General features: G+C 34.4%; 1 protein-coding gene across 2 annotated transcripts in view; it reads right to left on the bottom strand.

The window, feature by feature from the left end:
* Nucleotides 1–1,249: 1,249 nt before the first annotated feature.
* Nucleotides 1,250–23,502, bottom strand: part of SNX7 (sorting nexin 7) — a 103,404-nt gene continuing 81,151 nt past the window's right edge. For both annotated transcript variants that reach the window (XM_044672109.1, XM_044672110.1), the window contains 2 exons: nt 19,053–19,205; nt 1,250–1,660 (listed from right to left, as the gene is read on the bottom strand). In XM_044672109.1, the coding sequence (XP_044528044.1) occupies nt 1,583–1,660; nt 19,053–19,205 (231 nt within the window). In that variant the 3' untranslated portion in view covers nt 1,250–1,582. The remainder of the gene's footprint in view (nt 1,661–19,052; nt 19,206–23,502) is intronic.

Genomic DNA, 23,502 nt, shown 5'->3' with positions numbered 1-23,502 from the left:
AAACAAATGAATGCTTTAAAACGCTTGGTGTGCACTTTTGAGAAACCTATTGTTAATTATAAAGGTAAAACAAAAAAAGGTGTCTTCTTTGGTGGAGGAAAATATTGTCAAAACTTCCTGTCTAATGTCTTCAATCCACTTGTTGCTTTTTTTAAAAAGAAGTTTATTATATCACAGTTACCCAAACTACTATGAAGGCAATTTTTCATCTTATTAGAGCTATGTAATACTTCTTAACATGTCACCTTAAAAACACATTATCAAAGAAACAGATTCTTTTGAGAACTATCAAGGAAATAAAAAATGAACATTCGCAGTACACTTGTTAATTCATGTGTAATTCATGAGCAGCCTACACCACAATACTGTCAGGTTGTGAACATGGTATCAAGATAGTAAAAGATCTGAACAGAAAACTGCTGGATGCATCATAAATATCAGATCACACAGATTATAAATTCTGAAAGATAGTATCTAGCTTTCCATTTTAATTGAATGCCACAGAAACTTCAGTAATATCAACATGAAGACTTTCTAAGAAATAACAGACTTTCTAAAAAAATAAATAAAAAAATAAAAAATTATTTAGTTAGGATAATGGGGAAAAAAAGTGACATTGATTTTCTCTGTTAATGGAAGAAGGCCCTAGCGAAGAAAATCAGAATTCCACTGTTGGCACCTCTTTTCTGAACCAGGGCAAATGTTGGCATCATCTTCAGATGAAAGGGAATTGCAGAGATTATAGTCCATCTATAGAAAATTAAGGCCATCCATTTTGGTAATATTTCTCATCTCTGAATTCACAGTAACACTGATATTTAAATAGCACCTTAAATGTACTTTCAAATTTGATATATCCAACAACCCTGATATGTTGGTATTATAGTTGTTATAATTCTTAATTACTGCTAAGGATTTTAGCATCACATAGTTAGGAACCAAAGGGGACCTCAGAGACGATCTAGTACAACCCCCTCATTTTACAGATGAGTGATCTGAGGCTCACAGAAATTCAATGGGTCATGGAGCAAATACATATCAGAAATAAAATGTAGATGCAGGTCTTACTTCACTCCAAGTCCCATAATCGTTTAATTACACCATTCGGCCCTTCAAGCAATGAATAAAAAAACAAAACAAAAAAACCTGTTCTCTAACACACAGAGATTTCATCTTTAGAGGAAGTATATTTCATTTGAAAACACTTCCAAGTGTAGATAGGAACCATTCATGCAATTTAGGCATTTCATATTAAACATTTTTTTTATTAAATGGAGCCTTTACAACCTACTGAAAATGTCACATCCCAATACAGAATGTTTGAGAAAACAATTGCCATCTGCAAGTACTGACAGACAAAAATTGTGGAATTGGTTAATTAAAACTAAGCAATATATATGTGTATCATCATCAAAATGCAAGTGAGAACCCTGGAGTACCTGAGTTTTCAAATTATTGGCTTTCCAGAAACAGTGACTGCATTTTGACCCAATTATATTAAACGCAGCCCACCCCATAAAGAATGTCTTTGGTTGGTAGGCACTATATCACCAAAGATTAGGCAAAAGGTCCTGAAGTATGCTCAAGGTTTCTCTTCGGAGATTTCTTCCAGACGAAGATCCGTTTGAGTTGCAAGGAAGGATTCCCATGTGGCAAGGCACTTTGAAAAAAGAAAACACAGAAGACCATTTATTCTTTAAGATGGACAAATACCACACTAGCTGATCAATGTTAATATTCACCTCATTTTCCTCACTCACCTAATCTAGAAACTTTGTTATTATCTTAGCTGTTCCTTCTCCTTTCCTTTCCCCCTCACATTCTATTTTTATAATATCTCTTCCTTCTCCCTAATCTTACTATCCTAGTTTATGTCCTCATCTCTTCCCCAGTTTTTTTTTAGAAAATGCCTCCTGACTCTGTAGCTTCAGTCTTTTTTCTTTTTAATTCCTTTTACTTCTTGATGGCATATCAATCTCCTTAATGGTAGCTTTCTTCAAGTCACGACAATGTTTTAAAAAAATCTTTAATGACTTCCCATTAAGTCATTAATTGATGCATGGGCAAAGTCTTGAGACTCAGAACCTTACAAGCTGTGGAAATCTGGGCAAGTCATTTAACCTTTGTCTTCCTTATTTATAAAATGGGGAAAATAATTGCATGCACCTCGGGTTATTGTGAGAATCAAATGGGATAATAATTGTAAAGCTCTTAACATGGCATACTGTAGGTGCTTAATAAATGTTTTTTCCCTTCTCTTCTGTCTAGCAAATAAAATTCTCACTCCCTAACCAAGCATTCAAAATCCTCTATAAACTGAACTCTAACCCATTTTTCTGCTCTATCTTATGCTACTCTCTTTCATATGACCCATATACTTGTTAAATTGGAACATTTAATATTCCCTGAACACGTCTCACATCTATTGACCTTTCTGCATTTGTCTGGACTATTCTCAATATCTGGAATTCTCTCCTTTTCCATCTCTAACCGACTGACCTCATATTGCTACCCCAAAAGATTACCTCTCCACTGAATACTTCCTGATTGTTTTTGTCCTACCTTGGACACTGACTCAAAATGGGAATAGTGACGTTGGAGAGTTTATTGAAAAATGGATCCGTTAATGCTTTGTTCGTATAGTTCTGAATCTGTATAAACTTTTTGGGAAAGCAGTTTGGAATTTATGACTAAAAAGAGTCCAGTAATAGGCATATAACCCAAAGAGAGTATTAATAAAAAAGAAAGGTCTTTTTATTCAGCCAAATATTTGTAGCAGCACTTTTTTTGTCATAGTATGTAACTGGAAATAAAACATTCCCATTTACTGGGGAATAGTTAAACAAATTGTATTACATGACTATGATAGAATATGATAGTGTTATAAGAAAGAGCAAATATAGTGGAAAAAGAGAAGCATGAAAAGACTTCCGTGAATTGATACAAAATGAAGTAAGCAGAGTCAAGAATATGGATAATGACTATAAAATGTATATGGGGAAAAAAACAATGAAAAAAACAAAAAATGAATGTTGCAAAATGGCAAAAAAACAAGCAATGTCCAAAAGAAAAGATATGGGGGAAAAAACATATTCTACTTTCCCAATAGAGAGTTTCAGATAGAGACAGACTCTTAGAGGTTAAAGTACATTTAAAAAAAAAATCAGTTTATTTATTCAAGATACCAAACTAGGCAATAATGCCAGAACTAGATGTAAAGTATATTTAATTCTATACAGAACGAGCCAGTGTTCATACTACATGTAATTAAACATTCTATTTCACCCTCGGTCTCTTCTGCTACCAAATCAGGATAGGCGGTCACAGGTATAGACAAATACAACTTTAAAACTCAGTACATCATAAATGCATTTTAAGTTATTTCTCTTGTAATACTTTAATTCCTGACAGGTTCAAGAATATTTTAGCCAAAAAGAAGATTTATCAATGCAATTTGTTCGAAGCAAGTTTTAAGAATAAAAATCAAAATTTGTGCATTTCATTTAAACGGAACAGAGGCAGGAACGTTCAGTGGAAAAGTATGTGGTAGGTAATACCTAAAATTTATCTTATCTGGTTTCTCTGAGCATATCATTCCTGTGAAGTGTGTTGAATAAGCTAAGCATGTGTCATCAGCATAAGATGTACACAATGCTTCACTCAGAGAAGCCATCCAGTGATTGTATCTCTCTGTTAAGTCTGCTGTTTATAACATTCTAGTGCTTGGAGATAATTATATAGTCAAATTCAGTTTCAAATGTGGCATCTGAATGTCATTTAGTAAACCCTGGATTTATCCTTAGAAACATTCCACTTGCCAACATACTCTGTCCAGAGATATCAGCTTTCTTTATGGTTTGAGGTCCAGAATTCTGAATATGAAATATGTGGAAATATATCAATTTTAGTCAACTGAAATTTGGGATAAAGCATGGAGTTGAGAACTGGAAGTTTTCTAAGGTCACAAAATCAACACAGTGAAAGAAAGCAACTTAAGTGATTTTTAAATTCTTTCAAGAATACGTAGAACATTTGCACATATAAGGCATAAGCATATATGGTGCTAAACCGAAAGTCAGGAAGATATGGAGTTCAAATCCATCGTTGGATGCTTATTAACTGACTAATGCTGGTCAAGTCATTTAACCTGGTTTTGCCTCACCTTCTGCACCTATAAAATGGCAATAATAATAATAACTACCTCACAGAGTTGCCTGGATATTTGTAAGGTGTTTTGCAAATCAACCTTAAATTGCTACTTTTAGCTATTATTATATGAGCAGAGAAGCAAATATATCCTTACTATTGTGAGGATTAAAATTAATATCCAAAATACTCCAAGTATTATATTTATAAAGCTTATTAATACTAACAAGGCAAAGAAAAATAAAAACTAGAGAGTTCACCTAGCCACACATGTGGGAAAAGAGAGTGAGAGATGGAGTTACCCACAATTACATACAGTGTAAGTATGCAACTTGGGGACCAAAGAGGAAAGGGATAATGGGAGACATAAGGGTACAAGATTTCCTAATTATACACTATAGCTTAAGAGTAATGAACCATTACTTTGCAAAATATTTTTTAAAAATTTAAAAAATTAAAATTAAAATTAAAAAATAAAAAATAAAATGCTTTTTGTGTATTATATTGAAGAAGGGTTGCCTGTCCCAAAGAAAATATTCAAAGACAGTTTAGACTTGTAATATAGGATTATTACAGACTGTGTAGGATTATTACAGACTAGATAGTCTCTGAAGTCCTAATCAACTCAAAGACTAATTTTCTGGGGGAGGAAATGCTCAAAGTCTCTGAATTTGATGTTCTTTCCATTTTATTATCCTGTCTAGATCCTGTTGATTTACCCTTTGGGTATGCTAAAACTCCAGGTCATTCAGTTTTGTCCACAAGGGTTAACTGCTTGGATTCTTTGCTTTATGTATGAGAACTCAAAGAAAATTTAACATCCTCTCTTATTCCCCAGGACACCCGGGTGGCAAATGGAACCCACAACTTACAGCTTCCCCCTATAAAATGTGTCCTTAACTTGCTGCTTCTCTTATAAACTTGAGAGAATCTAGTGGTTCCAGAATCTTCTGAACAATCAGCTCTGGGAAATCCCAAAAAGCAACCAAGATGCTCCCAGAAATCCAATCAAGTGAAAAGATCATCTCTGCTTCAATCCTCAACTCAGATGATAATCCCAGGGAGACAGGTAAGGAATGAGGCTCTCTACAATCACCTAATTCTGCTGGGGAATCTCCAGCTCAGCAGTGCTGCTCAAACTAGAGGAGTTCAAAGAAGCCAAAAAAAGATTATAGCTGATCCCTACATATAACCCAAACGTTACCTTTTGTGCATGAAGATAATCCTAGTTATCCACCACTTGCTGAGGACAGATCATACTTGGAGCAAGGTTGGAATTGGTATATTCGTTTTGAGTCACTTTCCTGGGAGAGGCGCCTGGTTCTTAGGGATGTGTATTGATTTCAAGGTTCCCCAATATATGGTTGTAACAATTCCTCAAACAACGAATATTTATTGAGCGCCACAAACATTGAGGGTAAGATATTATTGGGATGAGGATGCAAAAACACAATAGCCTCAGTCTTCGAGGAAGTTCCATTTTATGGAGGTTGTGGGAGGACAACATACAGAAGGAAATGCAATGCATATAAAGTGAAAGGAGAAGGGGCACAAATAAATTGGGCGAGATCAGGAAAGTTTCATGTACAAGGTGGTGGACGGGGCCACGTGGGAATGTGTTCCAAAGGATCTGGGCAAAGGTGTATATGAGATCAAATAAGGCAATTAACTAGAACGTAGAGTGGAATAAAGTAGAGTAATGTGCAATAAACCTGAAGAAGAAGTAGAGTAAACTGTGAAGGACTTTAAATGTCAAATGGCAGAAAATGACACTGAACAGGTAACAACTACCACGAGCCTTGGTGTGAAAATGTCTTGGAAAAAAACAGGATATAAAGTCATATACAATTGTTCTTGTAAGGATCTATGATTGTAGATGTTTATGGAATTCCCTCTTCCAACCTAAAGCAAGGGATTTTCTTGAGGCACAAAAATGATTGAGTGATTTTCCTGGGTTACATGTGTCAGAGGTAGATTCAAATTCAGATTTCTTACTTTAAGGTCAGTGCTGTATCCACTAAGCACAATGCTAGCTCTACAAACATTCAAGCTGTACTGGCAAAGGACACATTAAAAAACAAAATAATCTACAAAAACATATAACAGCCACAACTAAACCCTGGAAAGTAAACAGCCCTGGTGACATCATTCTTAAATTTTAAAGGGCAAAAATGTTAGTAAGGGTTTAACACCAAAATCATTAGTCCTTTTCTTCAAAAAGTTATCTCAGTTGCTATCTGAGTTGTTGGCATACAAAATGCAGATGCCTACACACCTCCCAGAAGAAAATCTAAGCTGTCCTTTGCTGAATTGCCCCGACCTGCTGACTTGACTCTGGCTAGCCCCCTTACAAGTCCTTCTGGGATCATGGTATAGTGGAGAGTGTATTGGTACTCTAGTCAGATAGTCTGAGTTTAAATTCTACTTGTGATAATTTATGACTTGTGTGGCCTTGGGCAAGTTACAACCTTAGTTAAGGTCTCGTTTTCCTCATCTGTAAGATAAGTAGGTTGGCAAATGGTCTCTGAGGTCCCTTTCAGCTTTAGATTTCTCATTTTACCATTTTTTCTTGGGTTCTTTCAAATGGAAAAAAAAAAGAGGCATCATGTAGAAACTCAAAACAGGAGGTAGGTGGCATCACAGAGAAGTGGTAACAAGTACAAACAGGCAAGAAATTCGAGAAATTTGTTGTTCTACTTCAGACAAAAATTTCAAAAACAAAATCTAAAATAACAGTTGATTGAATTTTCACATAGTTCTTTTGTTATTTATAAAAACCAAGGAACAAATTATGCTTCCTTTTCCTAATTGTTACCCATTACTATAAAGATACAAGATTTGAAAAAGTAATTATACCAGAGATGGGCAAACTACAGGCCATGCCCCTGAAATGTTCTATCTGGCCACCTGACATTATTCCTAATCTGACGAATACAATGAGTAGATACAATACAATGAAACTTCGAAAGAGTTGCCTCCTAAACAGACTGACAGATGAGCATTTCCTTTCCTTTGGTCCCCTCTTTAAAAAGTTTGCCTAACACTGAATTATACCAATGCAAAAACAGGTCCCTACATCTCAATCCATTATTTTCTTTTGAATTTGAAACTTGAAAAGAATCGGTCATTGATTTCAAGTTGATTCTAGAGTCACAAAGTATAAAAAGTCAACACAAGGGGATAGTTAGGTGGCTCAGTGGATTGAGAGTCAGGTCTGGAGACAAGAGGTCTTAGGTTCAAATCTGCCCTCTTACATTTCCTAGCTGTGTGACCCTGGGCAAGTCACTTAATCCCCATTGCCTAGCCCTTAGTGCTCTTCTGTCTTAGAACCAATACACAGTATTGCTTCTAAGATGGAAGATAAGGGTTTAAAAAAAAGTCAACACAACTAGAAAAGCCAATTTTTCTCTTCTACATTCAATGAATGTTTGCATTAGTTGACTACTGTTTTGTTTCATGTTCATAGTGAACAATAAAGACATCTTTTAAATCACATACTGATGAGGCAATATAATCATGGGTTTGAAAAAACAAATAATAAATTATGAGATTAACCATCTTAAGATAATTTTAATCAAGACATTTTAGGTATCAATCTTGATATTGTCATGTTGAAAAACAAGTCCTCTGGTACTACATTAAATGAAAACAATGAAAAATAAAAACTTTTATCCAATCTGTTTGGGGAAAAGAATGGCAAAGCAATCACAAATTAAAGCTGATAAAATCATATTGACAAACAACATGATAGCTTCCTTATTAATTCTCTTGCTCTTCCCCCTAAGAACCTCAATTTAGAGAAGGAAGTACTTAGAAATCATTTTTTTATCTAGTTCATTTTATAGATGAGAATACCAAGGCCCAAAGAGTTAAGTGACTTGCCCAAATCAGTAAGAGCTTCAACCAGGTCACCCAAATTGTCTTTTGAAGTCAAAAGCCTGAATGCTATTGAAAAACAAAATTATCATATTTCTAGGTGTTTCTGATTTTTCATGGGTGCAGGTATTCCCTCTACTAGTGTGGATTAGGTGGAATAGGAAACAGCCTAGAATTGAATTCAAAGGATATAGATTTAAAACCTGGGTCTCCTACTTTACTGTTTGCCTTCTCCAGGTCTCATTCATAAAATGAAAGAACTGGATTAGATGACCTCTGAGGTAACTTTCGGGTCTAAATCTCTGACCCTATGATTTTCCTCCTCTGAGATTCTTGTCCATATCCACACATAAATCCCCCATGAGAGTTCTTTTCAATTCACTGGAGTTTACCCTTTGGGTCTGTTATTATCTAGGGGCATACCATTGCTTTGGACAATGTATTAAATAAAAAAGGCTGTCAAGATTAAAGAGTTGCATAAGGGAGTCAAGAGAAATGCAATAAACAGAAAAATGAAAGTTATTTTGGGGTTTAAAACTTTAAAGCAAAAACATGGAAATATTGCTTAGAAAATGAAATTCTGACTTCAAAATTTATAGTTTTTAAAGTAAACTATTATTGTTTCAGCATAAATACTGAAGTACTTCAAGTAAAAAGAACCATGCATGTCCAACAGGTTTGCCTTCCCCATTTGCCTCCTGGATTTCCTGCCTTTCCTTAAGAATGAGCTCAAATCCTATCTTGTGCAAGAGACCCTCCCCATCTTGCTTAAGTGCCTCCTCTCAGAAATCACTTCCTATTTACACCGCATTCATCCTGTAGGTTTGGAGTTATTTGCATGCAGTTACTTCTTATTAAAAGATGAGTATTTTGAGAGCAGGAACCATGTTTTTGTAGTCTCAGTATTTAGCACAGTGCCTGGCACACAATAAGTACTTAACTAAATGCTGGCTAATTGATTGATAACCTAGCTGAGAGGCATTGTCCTCATCAGGAAAATGATGATATTATACTAGATGATCTCTAAGGTCCCTGACAGCTTTAAATCTTAAGTTCGGTTATAATTATGACAAAATTAGTGTCTAGGTTGGCAGGGGAGTTATACTATTTTCACCATTATTAGGCGATGCGAGGTAATGAGGAACTCTGGCATCAATTCTAGTTAGCTCTGACTTTCCATCTCAGTTGGGAGATTAAAGATTTGTATGGAGAAGCACAAAAATATTAATTTCTACAGTTTTCCTATTGGGTTAAGTGCCAGATGGCCCAGATTTTGCTATAAATTTTCTTATTTTAAAAAAACTAAGCAGGCCATGCTAAGCAATAAACACTGAAAAATTATAAACAGCTTAAAAAAGGCTTACTGGAGTTGCTATGAATGAATAATTTTTAGGGAATACATGGTACATACATGAGAGAGGGAAAAGATGATGGCCAGCTGTCATTAACTAGCCCAATGACCTAAGAAATTTGCCCCTGGAGGTCAATTTCCTTTTTTCCTGTAAAAAAAAGGGCTTGGACTAAATAACCTCTAAGATGCCATGATTTTTGAGTATTAATTTTATTCAACTAGGAGGATATAAGCACAGAACCTTATAAATTTATACTCTGTGCTTGAAAAATTCTTTAAAATGACAAATGAGGGCAAATCCATATCATTTAAAACTTGAAAGATTCTTGAGGGCAATTATCAAGCTAGTGCCCTGACGGAGTCTAGGATTTTATGAATCATTGAATAATATGAACAGTATTGAAGAAGAGAATTGTTATCAATGTATATTCTATTTATTCCATATTTCCCACATATGAAAAATTTTTAAAAATAGGTATTTTCTTGCCTCACTTTTTCTATCCAAGTCTACAACTTCCTTTATGGTGTCTCATCATGGCATAGTAGTGATACTGAGTTCTCAGAAAATTCCAAAAGATTATTGCATGATAAACAGTATGATTTCAGAAAGAGCTGGATTTATATGAATTGATGCTGAGTGAAATAAGCTGAACCAAGAATACACTGTACACAGTCACAATATTGTGCAAAGATCAGTCATGAAAGACTTAGCTACTCTCAGCAATACAATGATCCAAAATAATTCTGAAGGGCTTATGACAAAGAATGCTATCCACTTCCAGAGAAAGAACTTTTGAAGTTGGGATGCAGATCAAAGCATATAATTTTTCACTTTAGTTAATTTGTTTTTTTTTTTATTTTGGGTTTTGCTTTTATATGAATACTCTTACAAAAATGAACAATATGAAATGTTTTGCATGATAATACATGTATAATCCACATCAAATTGTTTACCAGGTCAGGGAAGGAGTAAGGAAAGAATGGAGGGAGACAATTTGGATCATATAACTTCAGAAAACTTATGTGGAAAATTATTATTACATGTAATTGGTAAGAATAAAATATCTTTACAAAAATAAAAAAAATTAAATTTAAAAAATAAAATATCATTTCAGAGCTAGAAGGCACTTTTTTCACGTGTTTTTAAAAATATTTGAATATTTCCCATAGTTACATGTTTCATGTTCTTTCCCTCTCCCCAAATCCACCCTCCCTCAACCCATATAGCCAAAGCACAATTCCACTGGGTTTTACATGTATCATGATTAAGACTTAATTTCATATTATTGGTAGTTGGACTAGAGTTATCATTTAGTGACTACATCCCCAATAATATCCCCATCAGTCCATGTGTTCAAGCAGTTGTGTTTTTTCTGTGTTTCTCCTCTCACAGTTCTTCCTCTGAACGTGGCTAGTTTTCTTTCTCATAAGTTGAAACTAAACTCTAATAGGGCTTACTAGACCTTACTAGCCCAATGAACCAAGTTCAAAATGCAGGTAATTTTAAAAATGTTTCAATGAAAAAAAATATTTTCTGTTTCCTTCTTTATAAGCAACTAAATACTCACCCTACTAGTTCTCTGTGGTTCCTGGGTTTTTTCATGTGTATACTTACTTAATATATAATGCTACCAACTTTCCCACCACCATCATTTATATATCTTGTTTCTTTTGAATAAGTTATCTTCATTCAGAGCTATGGTTGAGTTGTAGATTTCTTTCCACGAAGTCTGGGCAATAGCTATGAAGTCAAATTTGCTTTCTCACATTAGGACTTTCCCTTGTTTATTGCCTAAAATTTAGCATCTATATATAGACATTTGAGGTCATGGGCTTTATTACTAGTTCCTTTTTTGGACTTTGAGGGAATTTGTGGGTTTTCTATTTTTTTAATCTTTATCTTATTTGTTGTTTAGTCATTTTTCATTCATATCTGACTCTTCCTGACCTCATTTGGATTTTTCTTGGTAAAGACACTGGAATGGTTTTCCAATTCTTTCTCCAGCTTATTTTGAACATTGAAGAAACAGAGGCAAAAAAGTTTAACTAATTTACCCAGGGTCAAACAGCTAGTGAGTATCTGAGGTTAGATTTGAACTCAGGAAGAGAAGTCTTCCTGACTACAGGCTTGGTACTCCTTCACTGTGTCACCTTGCTGCCCCTTCTCTTCCTATTAAAGGTCTAATTAATTTTGCTTAATCCAGCCTCTAGACCAGTAGCTGGCTCTGGAAAATATCCTCCTTCAAATTTCCCCATATTTTGCCAAAAGTCTCCTCCCCAAACTCAATCTCTTATCTATTTCATTAGTTCAAAGCCCTCCAAGTAACCTATATTCATTTCCTCTTCTTTTTTATTTGGCTTAAATCCTTCTGAAGTTTTCTGTTCATTCTCTCACAATTTGCTCCTACAGAGGCTGAAAGTAGAATCCTGTGAAATTTCATTTATTATTGCCTTTAGATGCATGATAAAACCAACCCTGAAACTCTTTTATGTGTCTCTTTAAGGAACAACCTTTGAATCATTTGTCCATTTAATTGCAACTTCCTTTTGTCTTCAGGTATAATTTATAGGAAGAATGCTAGCATTGCTATACTCCAGTTACTCCAGAAGCAGAAGTTTTTACTGAATACTGAAAAGGGATGTTGGATTTTGAGTATTAATAGTTAAATAAAAATTTAGATATGATTTTAAAACCACCTGATTCTTATTATCCCTCTGCTCCCTTTTTTTCTGTTTCTGTGCCAGTCCCTGAAAAAGAAGAAAGTAGTTACTTAGATTATAGGAGATAAGCCTTGTGTGAGGTCAGCTTGGTCCCCAGAAAGCAGATTGTCTGTTACTGGTACTGTACTCAGATCTTTCCTAGCATGGTAGAATGTCCTAGAGTCTTCCACTCAACTGGCAACTCCTCTGAAGAATCAAGTGTTGTCACTAATGCCATGATGTACATCAAAGTAGAACATGGTTGTTTAGGCCTTGAAAAATTGACATAACTGAAAAATAGCCTTATGGAATTAATTTAGTAGCAATACCAATATAGGTCAATAAAGGAAATGTGGTTGTGACCAAAATTAGGTTCAATGCTGACCAAAATGGGGAACAGAGTTTACGTGTCGTAAAAAGCATCAGACCTGTCTTTGGCACTACATAAAACTAAAAGTCTATTTATCTAGAATACTAAGATCTAATCCAGTGATTCCCAAAGTGGGCATTACCACCCCCTGGTGGGTGCTGCAATCCAGGGGGGCAGTGATGGACATAGGTGCATTTATCTTTCCTATTAATTGCTACTAAAATTTAAAAAAAAATTAATGTCCAGGGGGCTAAGTAATATTTTTTCTGGAAAGGGGGCAGTAGGCCAAAAAAGTTTGGGAACCACTGATCTAATCCAAAACTCAACCATTCAATTGTTTGAAAACATGATCAAGTTGTCTATTATATATAAAAATAAAGAAAATATAGGCATATTACTTAAAAAAAAAGATGACTTCAGAAGGATTGTAATGAAGTGGCCCATTCACCTTTTACAAAGAAATATACATTTTTCAGATATGGCTGATGTATTTATTTTTTCTGGCTATACTTATTTGATATTCTATTGGGGAGTCAGATATAAGTAGTATGAAAGATGGAAAAAAAGACAGAAAGGAACAATACTAAAATGCAATAGACAATAAAAAAAGTTTAAGAAAGACAGAAATAGGACAATTTTATTACTCTCAGGCTAAATTCAATATGCAATTAAAATATACTTGACATAATGCTTTCATAAACAGTTCTCTTTTTGTCCTCTGTATATTTAGAGGTTTATGTTTGTTGATGATTATTAAATTCACAATAAGGATATTAAAGAGAAAATAACCAGTTGTAATAACTCAGTAGTTGTTTTTATTTTGTAATTTTAGAAATACTAATATCACAAAAATAACTTGGAGTAGAATTTGGATCATTTTCTTGGGCTAAAAATTGCTACTCTGTCCCACTCTGTCAAAGCTGGATATGAGAGAAGTTTGCACATAAAATAATGCCAGAACACTTAGAAGAATGATTACATCAGGGTACAATTTTTAGAGTGTCTTATCGGTTATAAACGCCACCTTGTGGTCAATTTCTACAATTTTGCATCTATGAAGCAAATTGGAAGACACTGATTAAACAGGGAATATGAATCATAGGTGACACAAAACATTCTGTAGTTTAAAAGAAAATTTCTTACGTGATCAGAGAAATTGCATTTGGGAGTAACAATAACCCTAGGTCACTTTTTTTTTTTTTTAAAAAGAAGTCACAGTTAAGCTTAAGTAATTTTTTACAGCTACCTGATGTATTGTAATAGAAGCAGTAGTAGTAAACTTATATTTATAAAGTCCTTAAAAATTTTAAAACACATAAATACTATCAGAGTTTATCCTTAAATGCCTCAAAAATGCATTTTTATTTTTAAAAAGTCATTCTGACTAGAATAGGATTCTTCCTTCATACTTAATAAAGGCATAAATTACCCTTATGGTTTTATTGCAAAAGTAACCAGAAGAAATATAAAATTTGCAGTTAATTGGAAAAATAGGTCCCAAGTTCTCCTTATAGAAGCAGAGTTGCAAAGGCGGGTTTTATTGTATGTCCAAGTACAAACATTTCAAGATAGATCTAAAGTGTTAGGGTTGAGAAGAATGAAGATTTTACATGCTTTCCCCATATAATATCATACAATAAATATAAGCAACAACACAAAGAAGAAAAAAGTTGAACAATACACAAGAAACTACAAAAAATAAACACAGAAACCACCAATTTTTTTAATGAAGAGAGTATTAATAGTGTCTTTAAAAATAATGGACTGCAATTAATCAGCTAAAATAAGAGAAAGGGAAAACATGCAAAAAGTCCTCAAAAGGAAGAATTAAGAAGGTAGAACTGGCAAGGTTAAGAAGAATTACATGACCAGATAATAGATGTTAAAATACAGTTTTTAAAATATCAGAAATGAAATTAAAAATTAGAAGATGCTAGAGGGGAAACGAGAGGAATACTTGACTAAAATAACTCATAAGAAATCCTTTGGCTATTTCGTCTTGCAGGGCTTTTGATTAGACAAGCTAAAAATACTCTAAAATACCTCAAAACACTGAGAAGACAAAATGCAACTTATTTCAACAGTCTTTGTAAAGAACTAGATTGTATCCTTTGAAACAAGCCAACATATATGCCATGATGTTAAATTGACTTCAAGGCAAAAATGGACATGAAAGAAAAGATAAAAATACATTGGAAAATACGATTTTTCCCCTCCCAGAGGGTTGTAGACTACTCAGAAGTCTCCTAGTAGTATGCCATGAATATTTTCTTTTAAAAGAGAAGTAAAAGACAGTGCACATGGCAAGTAAAACACACACAAGTCAAACTGACTGAATCCAGACATACTGAAAATCGCTGGCTACTGGTGTCATTTCAGAATCAGCTGATGGCATTTCAGAAAGGGAAGCTACTGAAAGAATGGGGAAAAGGAGGAGTGCAGGCTTTGCATCTCTTCTGCTGGCCTTTTTTCTCCTGCTGTGACTCCAATAAGAGTGCTGGCGTCAAGCCTCTCTGGGGACCCCCGACCAGCTCTGACCAATGTCCCTCCAGCTTCCAGCCCTTTTTACTGGAGATTCAGGTGTCTTCAGACCCCTGACTCAGAAGCTTCAGTTTGTTTTTTTTGCTAACTGGATCATCCCTGCTGAGAAGACCCCGCAGGCTTCTGGCCGCCTCTTCTACACCCTTTGACTGCAAGAAGGAACCTACTGGTGTTTCTCCTTGATCTTAATGATCACTATGCCAATTGGTGGTCTTTCGATCTTTGATGGGGTATTTGTTAGGAGATACATCTCTAGGATCTTTCATGCTGCCATCTTAATGGGAAACCACCTGAACACTAATCCAGGAGACTTTTGACAATGTGTATAGCAAGGAAATGTTACAGGTAGATGGTATAGTGGAATAAATACTTAATGGGTAGTTGAAGGACCTGGATATGAATCTCAGTTCTATTTACTGGGTGAACTTGGGAGGTAACTTTAAAGTGCAAAATGAACCTCAGCTATTAACATAATTAATAAATATAATGCTCACTTTGGGGAAATCACAAACCCTCAGTAATTTAGCCAATATAGTCAAACCTAGATAGAATAAAGTGGGAAGGGCAAAATCTTATTCACACTAACTTATGATACATAATTACTTGGGCACCAAACAGACTGAGTGAATCAATATGTACAGCTAGGTACAATATCCTCCTAGAGTCCCAGTTCTGCCTGTAATTAGAATCTTATGTAGTTCATGACTCACATCTATAATCTGATTTTCTTCTGCCACTTAGATATTAAAATCTGAAGTTCTCATTAAGCCACGAACATTCTGTTTAGTATGAGGAAACCCAAGGACAAATGTTTGGGTCCCATTTCATATCTTGCTTTCACAATAACAATTTCAGTTTATTTACATATATTTTCATAAAAATTAGGTGCCTCAATATCAATCTGATTGAATTATAAATGAAATAGAGAACCCAGGAAACATTCAGCTTCCATGTCTGGGATATTTTGAACTTAATAGAGAATATCAGATTGTCCATACTCATGCTTTGGAGACTTAAAAACATATTAATGGCTTGATTATTTGAAGGAACTGTTTTCCCAATTATGTTTTTCTAGAGAAATATAAAAAAACCCTTTAGTGTCATCTATGAAGTGAATAACAAACAAATTATCTCAAAATAAGAGTTCTGGTGGCTTCTGAAGTTGGGATAAAACAAATTTATCCTACTTTACAAATGAAAAATTCAAAATGCCTCATATTTTCATGAAGGTTTAGAAGATTATTTTTGGGGGGAAATAGTTTAAAATTAAGCTGCTAGAAAAAAACAGAAGAGCTTCATGACATAATATTAGTAGGTTAACTGTTAAGGAAGCTAAGATGTATTCCAAATAGGGGAAAAAATGCATGTGGATGATAAAAGTATAAAATCATGAAAAGGAAACTAACATTTATGCTTCTACTGATAGAAAGTAGATATAACTTTATTTTGTAATATATATATATATATATTTCATAAACAAAATAGCCTATCTTTACCTTGGAATAATGTTTTAATGAAGCATTTTCATAAAAAAAAAATCTCATGCCACATTCCCAGATAAGAAAATGAGAGTTTAGCAAACTCAATCCAGGGACTTGTTAACAGTGACCACAACTAAGTGGCAAATTGAGGACTGGAAGGCAGATCTTATTCATTTTTTAGTATGGGACTCTTCCCAGTATATCAGCTAAGATATCAAAGAGGCAGTAATGCATAGTCCAGAAACTTGGGTTCCAATGACCAGCCTCTGAAGTTTTATAATTCTATGACTCTGGAAAAGTCACTCAATCCTTTATCTTGATGTGTAACCCAGAGAAAGTCACTTCATCTTAGTTTTTTAATGCCTTATACAGCTCACTAGGGTATATCTAGTAAGTCATAAGTTTTCTATCTGTTTTCAGGGTGCCTTGGAAAGTGTGGAAAAATACCCAGATGATCTATTGCATATTCAAGTAACGACAGTCAACTATTAAGGGTAAAGAATTGTGATGACACAAACTGTTCATTCAATAAAAATATTTTAAATGATTTCATTGCTAGAGACTTTTTACATACTTATGCTAAAAGTTTTTTTTAAAAAAACTAATTAAATGAATATTAAGAAAGCATATGTACTAGTTACTACTCCCAAAGAGGCAATATTTTATTTCCAAACATCTTAGAAATGTTGGATATTGTAGAATATAAAACAACTGCATAATTTTGTCAATGAATCATTTTCCTGCTTTCATTAAATTCATATTATGGAATCTATTTTCCTAAATTACTTTTTTGGAGAACTCCAATTTGTATTCAGACCTAGAAATTATTATATTCAAAGCGAAATGAATGATTGGCTCTACCCTGAATAAAGAAATTATGATAATATTCTTTAACCAGTGCCATAGGTCCCTTTATTGTCTTTTAACTGAAGAAAAAGTAAGGCTGTTAAACTGTAGCCTGGGAATGATTTTCTCTTCCATCTACCTGACAGTTCCTCATTCCTTCCCTCAGATATCCAAAATATAAGAAAGAGGGAAGAGACACAAACAGGAAGAATGGTTGAAGATATTATAGAATATTTTAAAAATATTAGGAAAAAAAGAAAATGGAATTTAAAGAGCTTTCATTACTTCCCCTAAAACAAAAGAAAACCAAAAAGTAGTGCCAAAAATATTATTATTTTATAACCCTTTCCCATTTACCCTAATCTCAAACCCTGAAATCTGTCTAATTCTTAAGTTTTAGTTACTAAGAGAATTCTCTCTGTGTACTTTGACTACTTTGTACTACAGCTGGCTTCTGATTTACCATGATTTGCGATGATTCTGCAAATCAGAGAAAAGTACAGGAGTTCTTAAACTTTTATATGCATAATATGGTAGTTTGGAAAAGTCTATAGAGCCATCCAAAGAATTATGTTTTTAAATGCAAGAGATAAAATATATAGGACTGCAAAGGAAATTAATTATACTGAAACATTCCTGAATTTATATCTATATCTATATATAGTTATATACATATATATATGTATATATATATCTGTCAATCAATATTTTTCGGCTAGTATGTGCAAAGAACTATGCAAAGAAAGCTCTTAAAGACCTCGTAGTTCAATGGGGCCACTGGACTGAGAAATGGGAGAGCTGGGTTCTATTACATCTTTTGTTTTTATACCATTATCACTTGCCCTGAAGTTTTATACTCTCAATAACCTCTCTTTTAAAACAACAAATAAATGAATAAAAGCAAGTCACACTAACTAGGTTTACCATATTCTAACTCTGGAGCCTCCCAAGTCTCTCTGGGAGGAGGGAGAAGTGTTTTCTTCTTGAGTTCCTAGGGAATGAGACTGGTATCTGGGTTTTAATTCTACCTCTGCTATTAATTCTCTTGTGTAAGTTATGTTGTCTCTACACACCTGTGTTTTGACAGTTACACAAAATGAACACTAAAATTCTCTCCAAATCTAAAATTCTATGATTATGCCAGACTATCTTACTAATTAATAATAATAGTAGTGCATATATATGTATATATATTTGTGTTAAGTACTTTACAGTTATGATGTCACTTCACCCTCAGAATAACTCTGAGAGGGAAGTGCTATTGCTATCTCCCATTTTACAGCTGAGGAAAATGAGGCAAACCCCATTTTACAGGTGGGAAACTGAAGCAAACAGGTTACATGATTTGCCCGGCTAGTAAGTGTCTGGGATTGGATTTGAACTCGTGCCTTCTTGACTCCAGACCCAATGCTCTACCCACTGTGCCATCTAAATGTACAGGTCAATACGACAGGGAACAAGGCAATCTGAATTCTTGCTCTCTCATTTACCCGTCACTTTGTCTCTCTACAGTAAAGCAAAAGGGTAGGAATAGCTCAAAGATCCCTTTTAGCTTAAACATGCAACTTTTCTGATTGTACCCATTTAATAGAGCTGAATTTAAAGCACTAGCTAACTCATAGTTCTTCCTGTGCCTGATAAGTGACTTTTTTTGTGAATGCATAAATAGTAGAAACTGAATATATATAAAAAACCAAAAAACAAACAAACAAAAAACAAGGTAAACATTCATGACAATTACCTGTTCATAGTAGCTGATATTTTTCTCGGCCATCTCTGTAAATGCCAATTTGATATCATTTTGCATATTTTGTTTCCACCGGCTCCAGTCAGCTTTCAGAGCATTATTAGCACATTCAACCTTATCTTCTAGTTTTCCAATTTCTTCTGTAAGCTGAATAAAGTATCAAAGATAAAAAAAATAAATTGGAGAATTCTTCCTGTTTGGTGATTTTCTTTTCTTGATCACATAAGATACAAATACTTTCTAAGAATAATATGTGAAGAACTCCCCAGGCTCAGGGTTTTATACTTATAGAGAGAGCTAAATAGTGTGAAAGAAAAGGGTTATGAGACAGAAGCACTGAAATAATTCTACTCCTTTGTAGTTTAACCAACTATTAGCCCATTACATTGGGCAGAGGCTTTCCTATACCACTTGAGTCTTGAAAGAATCGGCAAATATAAATGCTAAGACCTGTCGGTGACATTTGAAAGATCTTGGGAGATGAAAGAAGTCCCAATATTTCTCCAATTTTCAAAAATGGGAAGAGAACAAAGTCTGCGAATTATAATCCAGGAAGCTTTATTTCAATTTTGAGGAATGTTGTAGAATCATTAAAAAGATGATTGGTGATATCAGGAAAGAGGAATGTTTACAAAAAGTCATCACAATTCATTTGATTCCCTCCAGACTAAGCTCATTATGCTTTTGACAGGATTACTAAAATGGTAGAAGAGGCGAATAACATAGGTATGTACTTGCAAAGTATTTCAGACTAAAGAAAAAGATAAAGAAACAAAGTGACATTAATAGACAAGAATAAGGCTAAGATGTAATCAGGTGGCTTCTTAACTTATTGGATGGCCTGATCCAAAGAGTAATTTTGAAAAGTTCCATGATGGTGGCAAAAGTTCTCAGGTGGATTATCTCATGATTCTGTATTTGGTCCTCTGCTATTTAAAATTTTTGTCAGTGACCAGTATAAATACATATCTGGTATATACACTGAGTTTGCAGATGACACCAAGCCAGGAGGGCCAACAGTGGATCAAAGGGGTCAGCAGGATCTAAATGATTTTTTTCTTATGTGGAAATTGGGATGTATCTAATAAAGTGAAATTCAAAAAGGATAAATGGAAATTTTGGGCACAAAAAACAACTTCCAAAGTCTTAAATAGGAAGGCATGGATAGGAAATATTAATTTCAAAAGAAATCTGAGGGTTTAAGTGAATTTTAAATTCAATATGAATCAATAATGTGATACATTAACCAAAAGATCTAATGAGATATTGGGCTACACCAAGAGAGGCATAGCTTTTAGAAATAAGGGCTCTCATTCAGGTAAAAGAGTCTGCTTTTTAAGCACTTTGCTTATGAAATGTACTAAAAACCATATTGTTTTTTGGCTGTTTGAAAGCTTCAAAATTTTTTTTAAAAAAACCCTGAGATTTCAAGCACTTTATATAATTTTTAATTTTAAAAGTTTGCTACTCGTTATATTTCTATTAGATATTTTCCATTTTAAAAACATTCTGAGATATCAAGAATATTGCCTTTTCTAAGAGTACTGCACTAGATCTACATTAGAAAGTTGGCACTAAATAACTGTAAATAAAAGGGAACTCACAGGACTATTTTTGGTGCTTCTCTAGGGCCTCAGACTACTCTGAAAGTAGATAGGCTAAAAATCATTAATGCTATAAACTTTTCTCTTTATACATAATGATATGGAGATTGACCTCCTCTTCTGGTCAAAATCCTGAGCAGCAGGAAGCTTTAATCAAGCAAGAAGCAGTAAACAAAGGAGCAGTGGCCAAAGGCTTCTTGTAAATTTGTACCTTAGTACCTTGGAAGGTTATTAAGAGAATGTTAGGCCAACAAAATAAACATTTTGTTTAAAGAGTAGGGAGAGTAGTAGTAAAGATGCTGTGGTATATACCTAAATAAAATAAAGGCTGCAAGATGTGGTCTAGGAAAAGGTAATATAGAGGGTTGAAAAGCTTATATATTGGTGAGCTTTTAATGAGAACTTCTGAGTAAATCATTTTATTGTTTCTATATAAACATTCTTAAGCAGCTCCATCATGATGATAATAATAATATTTATATGGCACTTACTACGTACCAGACACTGTGCTCAATGCTCTGCAATTCAGAGCTCATTAGACCATTACAACAACCCCCTGAGGTAGGTGCTATAATTATCGAAATCTTATTGATAAAAGAAATTGAGGCAAACAGCGGTAAAATGACTTGCCTAGGTTGAATTTGAACTCACGTCTTACTGACTCCAGGACCAATATTCTCTCTACTGTGCTACTTATTTGTTCACAACTCAATTATCAGTGGTGAGGATAATTCAGCAGTAGTCAAGAGCTAGATGACCGACTTTTGTGGAATGGATATTTTCAGATGCTCCACAACCTTTGTGATAGTTTATAGAAAGGAGAGTCAGTAGTCCTATTTTACCTTTTTCTTTTCACCCTAGCTAACTAAAAGGATGCTCTCCAACATTACTTCACATGAGGCATGAATGGCTCCTTTGGGGAAGAGGCATATGGAGGTACGTGAAACTTCATGTTTCTGTACATGGCCTGAGAGAAGATCTCTTGGATACAAAGTTCCTGGCCCCAATCCTTGGAGAGTCAAGAACATGACCTGAAAGCCTTCAGAAATGATAGTTTCCCAGGAAAAGAAGTGGCCTCAAGTAAGGCTATATATATTGAGCATGCTTGGATATCAGCTTCCTAGGCTTTGAGTGCCAGGGTCCATCCTTGGAGAGGCAGTGATACAGGCACACATCAATAGATCAGCCAAGGAGAATAGTAACCCAAAGTCTGAATGATGAGAGTTCTTGAACCTTAGAACCTAAAGGACTATTGGAAATTTCTCTTCAAGAGTAAGCTGCTGAAAAACCTAACACTAACCTCTTTATGGGGATAGGCATTGGGAGAAAGAGCAGAATTCCTAAAAAATAGGAACTGATGGGAACTGGACAATGGCAGCATCAATGCCTCTTAAGGAGCTGGGCATTCTTTTAGACATGAGGAGTTACTGAGCATCCCCAGAAGGCTCCTGACACCAAGAGAGGAGGGATAAAAGAGGGATTTGCTGGGTATCACCTTCCTTTCTGGTGGTATTTCTAGGAACCCAAAATTTAGCCACAATCAGACCTTTGACGAGAAAACTGGAATTTCAGGGCAGAGATAAGTTCTTAGAGATGATGGTGTACATGGGCCTCCAAAGCAAAAACAATGTCAAAGGTCTAATATGGGAAAAGAATCTGGACTTTACATTGGATTTTACTATGAGATCAGAGCCCCTCCGCCACCATCACCTCAGAATAGTAATAAGGCTAGAATACATGGAGCAAAAATAGGAACCATATTCTCTCAGGGTTATATGGAAAAGGAGATATACTTGAGATACATCTAAATGAGAAGACTAGTAACATTTCAACTTTTTGGTAAGTCTTTTTTGACATCAAAAAATCATGTAGGCTTTAACAGAAATATCTTAAGTGGGGACTTGAGGTACTTTTCCTGCCAGAGGCTTAGATTCTGGAATAAAAATCTACCCAGAAACCCCTTTATTATCAGACCTGAAGCATCTAAATAATTTGGCACCCTCTAAACTCATCAATGTAATCAGGGAATTTTTACGATTAACCTCTACATTCAACATTCACAAACATGGAACAACAATATTTTTGAGCTATTGGTTGGGTTTTTTTCTACTGGAATTTTAAATATTGATCATATTGGTTATAATGTTAGAAAAATTATCATCATTATTTTAATATAGCCCAGTTTTATTCAAATTAATTGTTTTGAGCATATTGGTTTAGAAATAATAGTAAATAACAATCTAAAAAGGAAAAAAGATCCAAAATACCATGATAAATAGAATAGGTATCTAGCTAAGGTAATATGAACTGGGATAAATAAATAATTCAGTTAGAGAGACTGATCAATAGGAGGGTAAAGGATCCAGTTTGCCTCTTTCTCCCACAAGGATTGAGCTGTCTCCCTCAGAGCATTTAAAATATGTCAGTGTTGAAAACAACTGAAGTACTGCCCTCTTGTGTTTGGGATAAGAGACTTGGTATATAAACAAATAATTTAATTTAGTTGTTTGTAATGACTTTATTTACTCTATATTTACTTTTTATAAACTATAACAAAAGCCAGTACAGGGCAGAAAAACGTAAAATTGGGGGGGGGGATGATTGCTTATTTAAGAAAAATCATAAACTACCACCAACCACTATAAAAAGCTCATTAAAACACATAAGTGCATTTGCAATAAACCTAGTTACATTTATTACTTGGGGACTATTTTTTGCACAATTATTTTGTTTTGCAGTGCAATACTTCAATGTTAGGAGAATTGCAAAATAGTGGAGGTGTACATTCTAGAGTTATAAGATATTTAAATGTGTTGTCTACATTCAATACATCAGACGCA

Source organism: Gracilinanus agilis, chromosome 4, assembly GCF_016433145.1.
Source record: "Gracilinanus agilis isolate LMUSP501 chromosome 4, AgileGrace, whole genome shotgun sequence".
Taxonomy (NCBI): Eukaryota; Metazoa; Chordata; class Mammalia; order Didelphimorphia; family Didelphidae; genus Gracilinanus; species Gracilinanus agilis.
This window is presented reverse-complemented; position numbering and strand designations above follow the sequence as displayed.